This window comes from Osmia bicornis, chromosome 13 (genome assembly GCF_907164935.1).
Source record: "Osmia bicornis bicornis chromosome 13, iOsmBic2.1, whole genome shotgun sequence".
NCBI classification, from domain to species: Eukaryota; Metazoa; Arthropoda; class Insecta; order Hymenoptera; family Megachilidae; genus Osmia; species Osmia bicornis.
Genome location: NC_060228.1, coordinates 3,276,185 through 3,288,840, shown reverse-complemented (window position 1 = coordinate 3,288,840; position 12,656 = coordinate 3,276,185). Strand labels below are relative to the sequence as shown.

Below are 12,656 nucleotides of genomic sequence, written 5' to 3'. Positions count from 1 at the left end.
TTCGCTGCAAACAGGATACCGGTAGCAGGTAAAATCAATAGCTGGAGCAATTAGTTACCGTGGCACGCACGCGAAAAGGGCAGTAGCTGCATCCGGTAGTCGGATACGCCGACCTTTCGGACTTGTTCAACATCCGGCCGCCGCTTTTTTTTTTTTCTCTCTCCCAAACCTACTGCACAAGCTATTCGAAACGGAGTGAAAAAAAAAAAAATAAACGTCGGCGAACTCTACGAGAATTTGTACGAGCGAATTGGAAAATGGGGTCGGGGATGATTCAAGGGAGAAAATTTTGTATCGTGCTACTCCGCTGAATTCGGTTCATTAGTTGTTACACCTGTGCTTCTCATTGTTATCTACTTGCAGAAGTAGATGGGAATGATTTTGGGAGAATATAAAGAAAAAAAATGAAAAGAAAGTGTTGAATTAATTATAATCGTTTTATCTTCTTAATTAAATTTTCCTCTTGCTATCTCCTGAAATTAGTATATGAATTTTAATACCACCAGCTTGTCATATTTTTGAAGCTGCTGAAAATTTCATTAATTACCATTTTCTATTTTTCACAAATTTCATTTATTATTTTCATGAAAATTCAACGCTTTCATATTTCTATACGTATCTCATTATCGTAAGCGGTTCCGTAACGTATGGCAGACGTATCAGAAAATAAAAAGAGATGATCACGAGAAACAAGAGGAGGCTGAAAGTCGAAGTGTTCGTCGGGCGAAGAGGATGATTTCTTCCGTGAAGACGGCGACGCACGGGTTGCAAAGGCGGTAAGCACGGTTGTTGGTCGGGAGCATGAATCGGGAGGAATAATTAAAGATGCCGCGGCTCTCGTGAGCGGGTAGACGGTGCCATTACTCGCGACACGATTAGCGCACTCGCGCGTTCACGTGTCGCAAAGTTGGGCGCGAAGCGTTGCACGTCGAAGCGTAGGAATCATCGAAACTATAAAACACACGCGTTGTAGGTTGGTAGAGGGTCGCGTTTACGACGTACTTCTCTAGCAAAAGACTTCAAAGCTCGTTCCGCCCCGGCTGCGTTTCCTTTAACGTCATCTCCTCCCCGGCTCGTCGTGGAAATTGTTTTCGCGTGAAAGCGTCGCGACTTTTCCGGAAGCGATCGTTCGAAGATTCGTTTCCGCCCTGCTGTTTATAAATGTTCGAATATTTGCAAAGCGTACGCGTCATCGACTGGAAAAATGAAAATTTCCCTTTCAATTTCACGATTCTAAGCTATCCACTTTTCGGAAGATTCAGTTTCATCCTGTTACACGGTTCTAACCCTGAAATCTATTCACCAGCAAAGCAGAGCTTCAACCAGAGAAGCTACATTTCTTCATGCAAGTACGTTCTTCACGATGCAATTTTTCATTCGCGTCTCTGCATCTGTCGGCTGCAGAATTCCATTTCTTACGTCGTTTCATTGTTGCATCGTCTTCGATGCAAGCAGTTATAACGCTAGTTGTTGCGATTTCATTGTATGCCAACTATTCCGCCATTTATTATCTTTCTTTGAATTTCCTTCGCTTGAATCTCAGCCATTGTTCGCGAACATGAAATGGTGATATTAAAATATTTCAATTGCAGGGCCACCCTTTCGTAATTCTCTATTATCTTATTAAATTTTTAAACGTCACCCCAGGAAACCATGCCATTTTCTAATTTTTTGAACCTCCTGTAACGTAAATTTTATTAAAGTAAAATAACAGAAAAATGAAACAGTGAATGAATGTCGAAAAAAAGGAAAAAAATTGTAGCGACGATGGCAGAGGGTGGAGATAGTTGATTCGTTGCACACCAGCCGAACCGGAAGTGACAGGTAGATAATCGCGGATCGTGATGAATCACCGTGGGCCCTTATCAGTCGGTTCTGTACATAGCCGTTCTTTTCCCGTCGTTTCGCGAACACACGGAAATCTGTCACGTACACCGCTTTTCCGCCACCGAAACGGTGTATATATGTTTCTCTCTTTTCAACGGGCCGAGGAAATCGAAGTTATTTTTACGTGACGTCGACACGATGCTGGAAGACACAGAAACATGGTTAGATACAGGGCACGAGGATGACCATCGTTCTAGCAGAAAATTCGTTGCGACCGTTCGATGGCTTTTCCTTCTAGAATTTCCACTCCGGAGATAATGGATTAAAATTTTTCGATACTTTAAACACGCGACATATTACATTATTTTCTATATTATTAAAATTTTCCTAAAAGGTATCCCCTAATTATAAAAATTCGAATTTCAAAATTAATTCTTGCTACGTCCATCCTTTTAGCGAAATGAAACGTTTCGTTTGTGATTAAAGAATTGTCCTCTCTCAGTCGCGTTAGAATTTTCTCCTTGTTTTGTATTATATCGCAAACCGGACTGTAACCAGCAATACCAATGCAGTGAAATCAAGCTGTCGCTCAAGCCGAAGCTTCCTTCCTTCCTTCCTTCCGGTCTCCGAGCAGTCGTAACTCATTACGTGGCTCCGGCGGTACGTGTTTCCAACGGTGTATCGGATGCACGATAGCGGCACGAGCTTAAAGTATGATAAGGTGTGGCTTAACGTTAATCTCCGGAAGAGCTGTCGGTTTTCCAACGTTGGATGGTTGCTTCGTGGCCGCCTAAATGCACCTTGCGCCTTCCCTAACCGTATCCGCGTGTTCGCGACGTCTATATTTTGGGGCTTTACGTCTCGTTCAAGCCAGATGCGACCCGACCGGTTTACTTAGCCATTCTGTATCCTCGAGAATCGCTGGAACCTGGAATACACTCTCTTGTACAACGTCTATCTGTCCTGGAATCAATACACATTTATACGAGCTCGTAAAACGGTGCGGCCGTTTCAACCTGTTAACCCTTAACTGCTTTTGGGGTAGAAAGGTATATTGACAGAGATAACATTGACCCTTTGTGATTTTAATATATGTGTAACATTTTGGAATTTTTATTTTTTTTATTTTTTGTATGAATAGGAAAAGTATAAATTTAATTTTAATAGGGTTGAATATGACCCTGATATACAGGGTTAACATTGACCCTCTGTAATTTTAATATATGTGTAACATTTTGGAATTTTTATTTTTTTTATTTTTTGTATGAATAGGAAAAGTATAAATTTAATTTTAATAGGGTTGAATATGACCCTGATATGGTAATTAAGGGTTAACCAAAGATGACAAATTAATTATATTGACAGGGTTAACATGGACCCTCTGTAATTTTAATACATATGTAAGATTTTGGAATTATCATCTTTTAACATTTTTTGTATGAATAGAAAAAGTACATTAATTTTAACAGGGTTGAATATGACCCTGATATGGTAATTAAGGGTTAACCGAAGGTGGCGAATTAATAATATATTATCTAAATAGATACTTCAAACGTGTCAAAACATTTTTTATTACCGCATAGATGGATTTTCAGAGCGTATCTTGTTACATGCGCGTATTTCCAGGGATTACACTCGGCGACATTACATTCTCTTAGAATTATGTAGGAGCCACAGTTTACTTAGCCAGTCTAAATCCTGGCGCGCGTGTACACGGCGAGTAAACGAGGGATTTTGTGGACCTGCTGTCGCGTCGATTTATCGTCCACGTTCGACTAGGTGTTCCCTTTAATAAATCTCGTATATTAATTCCGATTTAAAGCACTCGTTATTGCAAACAGAAACGTAACTCATCGCAGTAAGCGTTTAATCGAACTGCCGGCTCGAGTCATTCCGGGGAAAAGCGTTCCGTAGTTCCACCGATGGGTAAGCGTTTAATCTGCATAGATTAATTCGATCTGTAATCAAATCTGACCGCCGATGAATTGGTCGGCCTCTTCTCGAATGACGTCCATTTCAAATTATAGTTAAATCGTCGATGGGTATACAAAATTATATTTGTCAATTTGATTACAATTTCGATCGACGTGGGACCTTCTTCAGTTAAGTATTAATTTTCTTTCTAATGATGGAAATTTTGGGCGAATTTAATAAATTGTAGTTTCATCACTGTTCACTGATCTCTTCGAGTATCAAAGAATTTCCAAAGTATTTTTCTTCAAGGATGAGAGAACAATTTAGGATTTCTATATCCTGGCGATCTTTCATCATACTTTCGAGTAGCAAACGGTGCTGATACACCCCAAAAGACGCCATCTCTCGAATCACCATTTCCTCCCCTATGAATAGTCCTCTCCCAGATGGCTTCTTTTGTTCTCACGGAAACTTCATTCGTCGGATTTTACTTTGAACGTCAGAGATTTCAGCCCGAAGGAAAACAGACGACGATGCCCTCTGGTTTTCCTCGCGGGGGTGCGAAGGAACGGCTCGTCTCGTTTCTGACGAGTTCGTTCGTTGACTTTCATCCCCTGGCGACGCGACGTTCCGGGCGTCGGAATTTTCAGACGGTGTCGCCGTTTCTATCCAACCGGAAATTAGAAATTTCGAGGCGTGTCACCGGGTCATCTGGGCCGGTTTCACGCTCCACGTACTATCTTTTGTTCCATCTTCTGGGATCGTTCGTGTGTCGAAGAGATCGATGTCTATCATTCGTTATAAAATTCGTTTCAAACGATTACATTTCCTTTGAAAATATTTGAGTACCTCCAATTCGCCTAATTAATTAATCAAAGTTTATCATAAGTGGTTCTTGAATAGCAAGGAAAATAGAAGTATAGAGATTCTACAAATTGAATGCATTATTTTGAAATATTTCTTGCACTTCAGTCGAGAAATGGAACGAAAGAATCTGGTATCGACATAGAAAATGTCCAAGGAAATGGTCTGTCCGTCGTACGCTTCAACCCTTAAGGAAGCACGGCTTCAAAAGGGGAGCACGAGGCGTTGATAAAAAATGAAAGAATAGTTTCATGCCTGGAGGTGAGGTCTCGATGCTTCAAAGGGAGATCTGAAAATGAGTTTCTCTTGGAACAAAAGATCCGTTCACGTCACCAGGGGCAGAGCAACGGTCGGTCACTGGGTCGTCGCGATCTTACGATTTTAATTCAATATTCAAAACGCTCGGTGGAAAGAGGCTTAAGAAAGATTTTTCTTCTCTTTGTTGGTCATCCTCCTATCGCATCTTGAATTGTCTTCGTGAAATTTAAAATTTTGTCTCATGGTGTTAAATTTTAATTCCTTTCTCTCTATTGTTAATTAAATACGAGGTGATTAAATTTCGTAGCCAATTCTTTAATTTAATTTCGTAGCTGAATTCGTGCAGGATTTACACGTTATTTCGACAGAAATGCTGCTGTTAGCAGGAAGATTTAGATTTTCATTGCTGGTACAGAGTTTCTGGATACGATCGGAATGAACTGAAAGCTTATTGAATTACACCGAATCTAGAACAAAGTCTGACCAAACGTAGACTGTGCTAATTCCATTGGCTTGTCCGGTGGTGTATGCACAACCGGAGAAACTAGTGGGTGCTGTTTGATGTGAGGTAACAATGGTATTGTTTTTCGTGGTTGAAATAACTTAACCCTTCGTTGGTAGTACAACCTTCTCTGTAACCTGCTTCAACATAGTAATCCACAATTTTTTAAACAAAAACACGTCTAGGAAAATTTCAAATAGAAAAGAAAAAAAAACATACCAAATTGCAGCCACCAAAATATTAATTAAAATGTCTAATTATGAGTTGAAAAATATTTCAACATTGCTCAGTGGAAAATCCGTGTCATAACTACACCATTAGAATTTTGTACTAACATAATCGATGCTACCCACGTTCGCGTTCCTCGGCTCGCAAAGGGGTGGCGTTAAGCACTTTCGAAATGCCATTTATCGGCACTGCTTAATCCGTTTAATTTGCTGCCCGGCCGTAATCGTAAAGGAGGCCAGTTATTAAATTAGAGGCTCGTATAAAGCGAGACTGGATTTCGGAATTTACGAAAGTTTATCGCTCGTATATAACGTCGTACACCATAAAACTTCCCGATTCCGTGCCCGGCTATTATTACAACCTGAGTAACCGACTAAGTAGCTAATGGTTAATTTCGTTTAAACTTCACTCTCTCGACCCGTTAAAGCTGCGCTTTGTTTCCTCTCGAACCCGTTGCCAAAAGAAAGTACTTTGACCGATATACGAATTCACAAAATTAGAAAAATTCGAGAAGAAATTGGTATTACCATTTGTAATATTTAATTTGGTAATCAGAAGGAGTGTTAAATTAGTTCTTTGTAAGAAACGAGGTGAAAACCAACAGACCAGAATAACTTAAAATAAAAAGGAAAAGAAATAGAAAATAATTTTCCAGAGAAGAGGTTCATTAGATGTTAAGCGTGTCGGACCACAGGCTAAGAATGAGAAGAGCGCGCCCTTTGAAGAGGGGTTGCTCTTAAGGGTACGTGACGGTGTCCAGAGTAACCGATTCTTCACGTTCCACCTAGACTCGCAAGGTGTTAAAGAGAAGGTATCCAAAAAATGAAATTCTTAACAAATTTTTATTAACTCCTACCAAAATTGCAAATGTCAATAATTAATACAATGCCAAAATTAGTATAATTTACCCCATTTACAAACGATCAATTCTTCCGTTTCTTCTTACACGACTTAACATCATCTTCCATGTCCTAAGATAACGTTTCTTGCATCGTGCGTTTAAACCGTTTCATAGAAGATCCCAAGAGGAAACGGAAGTAGGATCGCTCGGGCATAAATGTTAACGGTGTGCCCGGTTATTGTTGTTTATCGGTCGAGTTTGAATCGGTTTTGTCGTGCGATCCGACCCCTTGTTCGGATTGGAATCGCGTCGGTAAATTGTTCCCCGGAGTTGAATTATAACGGTCCGCCCGTTCGCGGCAATTCCATTTGCCGACTTTATTGCGTTAACCGGTGGAACGAGTACGAAACCACGAGGACGAGTAGTCTCGATGGAAAACGGCGGGCAAGAAGCGGCGACGAGGTGATAGATCAAAAGGCTTTGTCGAGCGGATCTCTCTCCCTGCTTCTTCCGCTTTTCCGCGAGAAGAGTCGATTACTGGCGCGTCTGAACCGCGATTCTGTCAATGGATTCGAAGGGATCGAGATGGCAAAACTCGGCACGGGACGCGCGAGTCGATTCGCAGGATGAAAATCGAACGGATCTCTGCGATTTCGATGTAGAAGAGTTTGGTTAAACGTTCGCCGAGAGGCTGATTCTTCGGGGCTGGAAAAACCGGGATTACGAGAGGTGGAAATTTGAAAATCGCGAGGAAAATACGGTTCCTAGTTGAAGATGAAGTTTGAGAGCACTTTTGGTAGAATTCGAGAAATAGAATGGTGAAATATAAAGAATTGATTGTAGTCAAAAAATGAACTCATGGGAGGGGGTTGAAAATAATGGAAAAGAAAGTCTGATTGGAAATTGAATGAAAAATCTACGAATAAATCGAGAAATGAAATTATCCTTCTATCGAAAATTGAGATTCTAAAATAGGTTAATTGAGAATTAATCTACAGAAATGCTAAGTGGAATATCTCTCATAATTTTGAAGATTATCGACGAGGAGATAATAATTATATTAAAATTTGAAAAAAAGAACTTGACAGATAGTCATTGGGATGATTTATAATTCCATTAACAAGGGAAGTGAAATGTTGTTTCCATTTTAAATAAATAAATAACACGAGCATTTGCTCAAAGGAAAACGGAAACACGATGGTCTCGTTTAAATGTTTCGTCGCGATCCAAAGCCCTCTTTAAAGCTCGCTGCTGTCAGTCTATCCTGTTTACGAGCTGCTTCAGTCTTTTTGCGAGATTCAATTCTTTTTTATTATTTTTTAAATTCATTACCGCTGTTATCTGAGTGCTCAACTCGCGTTGAAAGCGTGGTTTAAACTGGAAGCGATATAGCGGATAGGAGGCAGTGAAAGAGACCCTTTGTGCGATTATTCCTGGTAAAATCCAAGCTAATTCTTAAACCGCCTTGTAAATTATACTGAAATGTCATTAACGTCCATAGGTGTTTAGAAGCATCACAAATTAGTCTACTGTTTTCGTGAAACACCTTTTTATTTATCTTGCAAAAGGAAAATAAATCTTGCTGGTCATCTCTGACAATAAACCTTCAGATAATAATAAAAAATTCATTTACTTTGAAACAAAGAGGATAAATTTTCATTGAACGCAACAAGAAATGACCGCTGTGACAATTCATCGGTAGATTGTTACATTTATAAGAAAAATAACCCATATTGAACCATGCAATATTTTTCTCTATCGGTATTTTCTGCGTTAGAGAGAAAAAAAAAATGCCCGTAGCTCATCGCAGTTTCTAAAATGTCGGTGTTCGATCAAAGCCGTGCTGAAAAAACAGACTGCGTATGAAAAATTGCAAAGCTTCTTTGACGTTGCGTCAATTGTCGTTCCATTTTTCATGAATTATCTTTCCATGAAATGATAACGCGGGCGAACGTTGTTTGATTTGAAAAAATATGACAGAAGGATATTTTTTTAAACAGAAATTCGTCAGCGTAGAAGCTTAAACGTGACATTTTCGGACGGTTGGAAAAACGAAAAGGAACGATACGAAAATAAAAATTCGACGAGCCAGATGGAAAGTCGGCTTATCCGATACCGCCATGGTCCGTTACGTTGCCACGCATTCGTTTCGCTGTTTTAATTATTTCGAATCCGGTCTCGTTTCCGGCATCACTCTAATCAAAAGTTTCGTTTCGTGATTCAATCTGCTTCTTCATTCTCTCGTCTGCTCTCGTTTCAAACTTTTGACGTACGTAATTAGATTTCATTTGAAGACATAAAATTGCACTTATGGTGTTTCAATTTCAAACTGAATATCAATATCGTTAAATAATTTATTTATTTTTACACAAATATCAACGTGTACAATAAGAAAATCAAAATTTCATTAAAATTAGTGGACCTCAATTTAAATTATAACATTAGAAATCTTTGTTGCTATTTAAAACGCTTTAAAATTTATTAGAAAAGATTGTGAAAAGGGTACGAACAACTTGTTGAAAACTGCAAAGCGATTCATTTATCCTACGCGAACTTCATAGAAACTATTTTTCAACAGACCCTTTAAAGGTCTATACTATTGTATTGTCGATACCTTTCCCAGGGATCAAGTGGAAACTGAATTATCGCTCACGTACAATAGTTTCTAAAAGAATTTCAGCTGAGTTCCCTAGCCAGTTTCCCGTAGAATTTCTTAGTGATTTATGTTACATTAGGTCGTTACGTCGGTGGTAAGAGTGTATTCAACGTTTCCGGGGACACAGTTGTTCGGTGGAGAACATCCAATTGAAATGCGATCGCACGAACGTGAAATACCGTTCGTGTTAAAAGTTCCTTCTGTTCGTGGCATTTGCAAAACGAACGGAAACTGTTCTTTCTTTTTTGTGGCTGTAACGTACGAACGCAAACACGGATTACGTTGATGTTCCATTAACCCGAAGGTACGTCCGTTGCTCGGCCCTCTGGTAATCAGGCTGCACCGAACTTGGTGCAATTAATCGTTCGACGACCGCATCGATTAAACAGCCGACATCGTCGCTATCGATCCAGGTCGAGGCTATTTGTTTCCGCCGGAAGGATCTTTCCGCTAGAAAATCAACACCCTCGTTTTTGCGGATCCCCTGATTTCCCGCACCCTTCGCTAACTTTGTTCGATCGATTAAAGTAGTGGAAAAAGAATCTTGAAATTAAGGAACTCACCGTGGTATATGATAATGAAACGAAACTTGTTATTGTAAATTAGATCGAATTGAATTTTGCTGCTGGTTTAACGTTTCGGTATTCATCGGAACCCAAGTTCTGGCTAACAGGTTGATATTTGATTTATCTATGTTAGCAATGTCTAGTTTCATGGTTCAAGCAGACACGTTAGTTACGTTTATTAGCCAGGAACCTACAGGTTTAGATACCATCGGCATACAGTGCTTCTAAGCGGTCAGCTTTCGAAGTTTCAGCTCCGTTCAAAGCGGCTTAAATCCTTTGTATCCTGGATATCTGAAATGATTTGGTTCGTTTATCAGTTTCAAGTTGATATCTTGTGTTCCCTACCTCTTCTTCTCCATTAGTTTTTTAATTTTCCAGAGGTAAATCTATTTGGAACAATATTTTCTTATTGCAATTTAATCTACTGCTCTATTATAATACTCTACAAATTTGATTCTTTTTTTCAAACCCTCGGGGTGCAAGTTCCAATTTATTTACCTACCAGAGAAAAAAAAAAAAGAAATGTCGAAGCATCCATTTCAGCGATTTTTAGTACTCGCACAATGATATATCCTGGTCTCCTTATCTCCCGGGAGAAGAAGGTAACTATTCGACGTGTACATATATACGCGCGGATCGCCGGAAGTATACAGCTGGCTCGCGGAATTCCGCAGGACTTTCATCGACGTTACAATAACTGCAATATATCCGGCCGCGGGGCTGTTCCTTCGCGATACCGTAGGACGGGAGCGTGGCTTTCGACGATGAAAAGGAGGGTTGCACGCGAACGGGGATGAGAAGACAGGAGTTTGATGTTAAGGGTGTGAGGTACTGCTACGTCGACGACGGTACAACAATGGCGGAATATAAATCTAAATCCCGTCTGCCATCCTTCCTGCCCTCCTTACCAACCATCTCTCACGCCTCGATCTTCACTCCTTTCAATCCTTTCTATTTCTTTCTCTTCTTATTCATTCCAGTTGCCTATTTTCCTGCGCCACCCTCGCCCGCCGCAACAGTCGCGTCTCTTGTATTCGTATTTACGTCGACGTTCATTTTCCTGTCTCCTTCTTCTTCTCTTTCACAACTTTTCCAATTTGATAAGTTCCTTCGGTCGCTTCTCCCTTGTTAAATCCACCGCTGGAATGTTCCTTATTTTCTATGATTTATTTTACACCCCCCCTTCTCTGCCGACCGAAACATCTTCAATTGTGTTTCTCCTTTAATTTACAGGTTCCTTTTTAATGAGATTTCGAGAGATTTTCTATTGTTTCATTTATTATTGTCTACCCTTCTTTTTTTTTTTCTTTTCACCTTTCTGAAGGTTCTTCCTCCATCAACCTTCAACCCTGTATCTTCTCCCCTTTTCGTACATACGAATGTTTCTCTTTACTCCATTCATCACCGACCTCTTTCATTTCCTCGCTCTCTTTCAATTTCTCGGGAAAATAAATATTTCTTTGCTCCGACACACGCTCACCCGTTCCCTTATCAGTATTTACGGCCTGAGATACACGTTTCCTGCTATTTTCACGGCTGATATATGTCCTCTCTGGTTTACATTTCCAATTAATCATTGTCTAATGGAAATTTTATTATTTTTAATTTACTGCTAATAGATTATTCCTTTTTGTTTACAGAAATCGGTTGGAGAGCAACACGGAACACTGGAACGCCCTGTTGCTGTCTTTGCGAGAGCTAATTGAATGGGTGATTAGAAAAGATACCGAGCTCACTGGTCTGGGTCCTGTTCGCGGGGATGTGGCTGCGTTGCAAAAACAACAGGTTAGTTTAAAAAAATTATAGTAAACGTGTAATATTTCTTCAACCCTTTCGCTATTACGAACGAAACTCAATTTAAAACGATGCAAAATATTTCCACATTCAGATAGCAAGGTTTAATTATTAAAAATATAATCTAACGAAAGGGTTATTATCGAAGGAAAATTGCCACGGGGTGAAATTTCACCCATAGCCTTTAAGGCGTTCGTACGATTAGAAGATGATCCGACGTCATCTTGAAATCCATCCGTATCTGCGCAATCTTGTCTCCGTCGAATGGCCTCGTGTACCTTGAAGCATCCGCCCGTAACCTACTGGAATGGACTGGATTACGCGAAAATGAGGCAATTAGGGTCGGCGTGTGTGCGTGGGCACATGGATGGCAGAGGGATGAAGCGAGAGCAACCCTCGGCCCAGTTTCCACGCACAAAGACGGACTAGCTCGAACTAATCCAGATTAGAACGTGCATGTTACTCGCCGCACCACGCGATTCTATGCGCCTCGCCCCTGTGAGTGGACAGGGATGATAAGGCGCATGTAGCGCGAACCTGATCACAAATGTCATCGACAGCCGACACCTGTGCTGCTACTTATCGGAAACTATCTCCCCCCCCAATCGATGCGTATTCATCGAAGGGTAAAAGTTTCGAGGATTTCATGGTGGTTTCAACGTTTCCAATCGGTGACGGGGGAGCTTAACGAGGCCAAACGATTACAGGGACGAATAAATAACCGAGACAGTATCGATCTCCCACGAATGTGAAACTGCTAATTACCCGGTACTGGAAAGACGCGATGGATTATTTCAATGGCCGGAGAGGAATTTGAAGTGGTTCGCGAGGATGTTGATGGATGGATGCTATATTTTGAGATTGATAGAGGTGAAGATGAAGTAGGATCGCGTACTGTGGATGGTTACAGATTGGAAATGGTTCTATTCCCTTGATGAATTAGGATTGGTCATTAGAGTAGTCTTCTGTAGCAGTGTGCTATTTGAAAACTGAAAACGTAAGAGGGCAGTTTAGTTATTTGGGACGCTTGAATTCATTTTTATTGAGAATTTATGTAATTGTTGAATTAGTGTCTTAGAAAAAATTCAATGGATCCTGTGTCATAAAGAGACAGGGTTAATCGAGGCATCAAAGACAATCCTCCTGTGCAATGTTATACATTGTGATCCAAAAGAACAAAGGTGGTGTGTTATTTAAGATGCCTTT

The 12,656-nt window shown here is 40.3% G+C and overlaps 1 protein-coding gene across 6 annotated transcripts in view; it reads left to right on the top strand.

The window, feature by feature from the left end:
- The window catches only part of LOC114875061 (dystrophin), a 351,419-nt gene that overhangs the window by 277,036 nt on the left and 61,727 nt on the right, over nucleotides 1-12,656 (top strand). For all 6 annotated transcript variants that reach the window (XM_029184958.2, XM_029184959.2, XM_029184956.2 and 3 more), the window contains one exon: nucleotides 11,297-11,441. In XM_029184958.2, coding sequence (XP_029040791.2) covers nucleotides 11,297-11,441 — 145 coding nt within the window. The remainder of the gene's footprint in view (nucleotides 1-11,296; nucleotides 11,442-12,656) is intronic.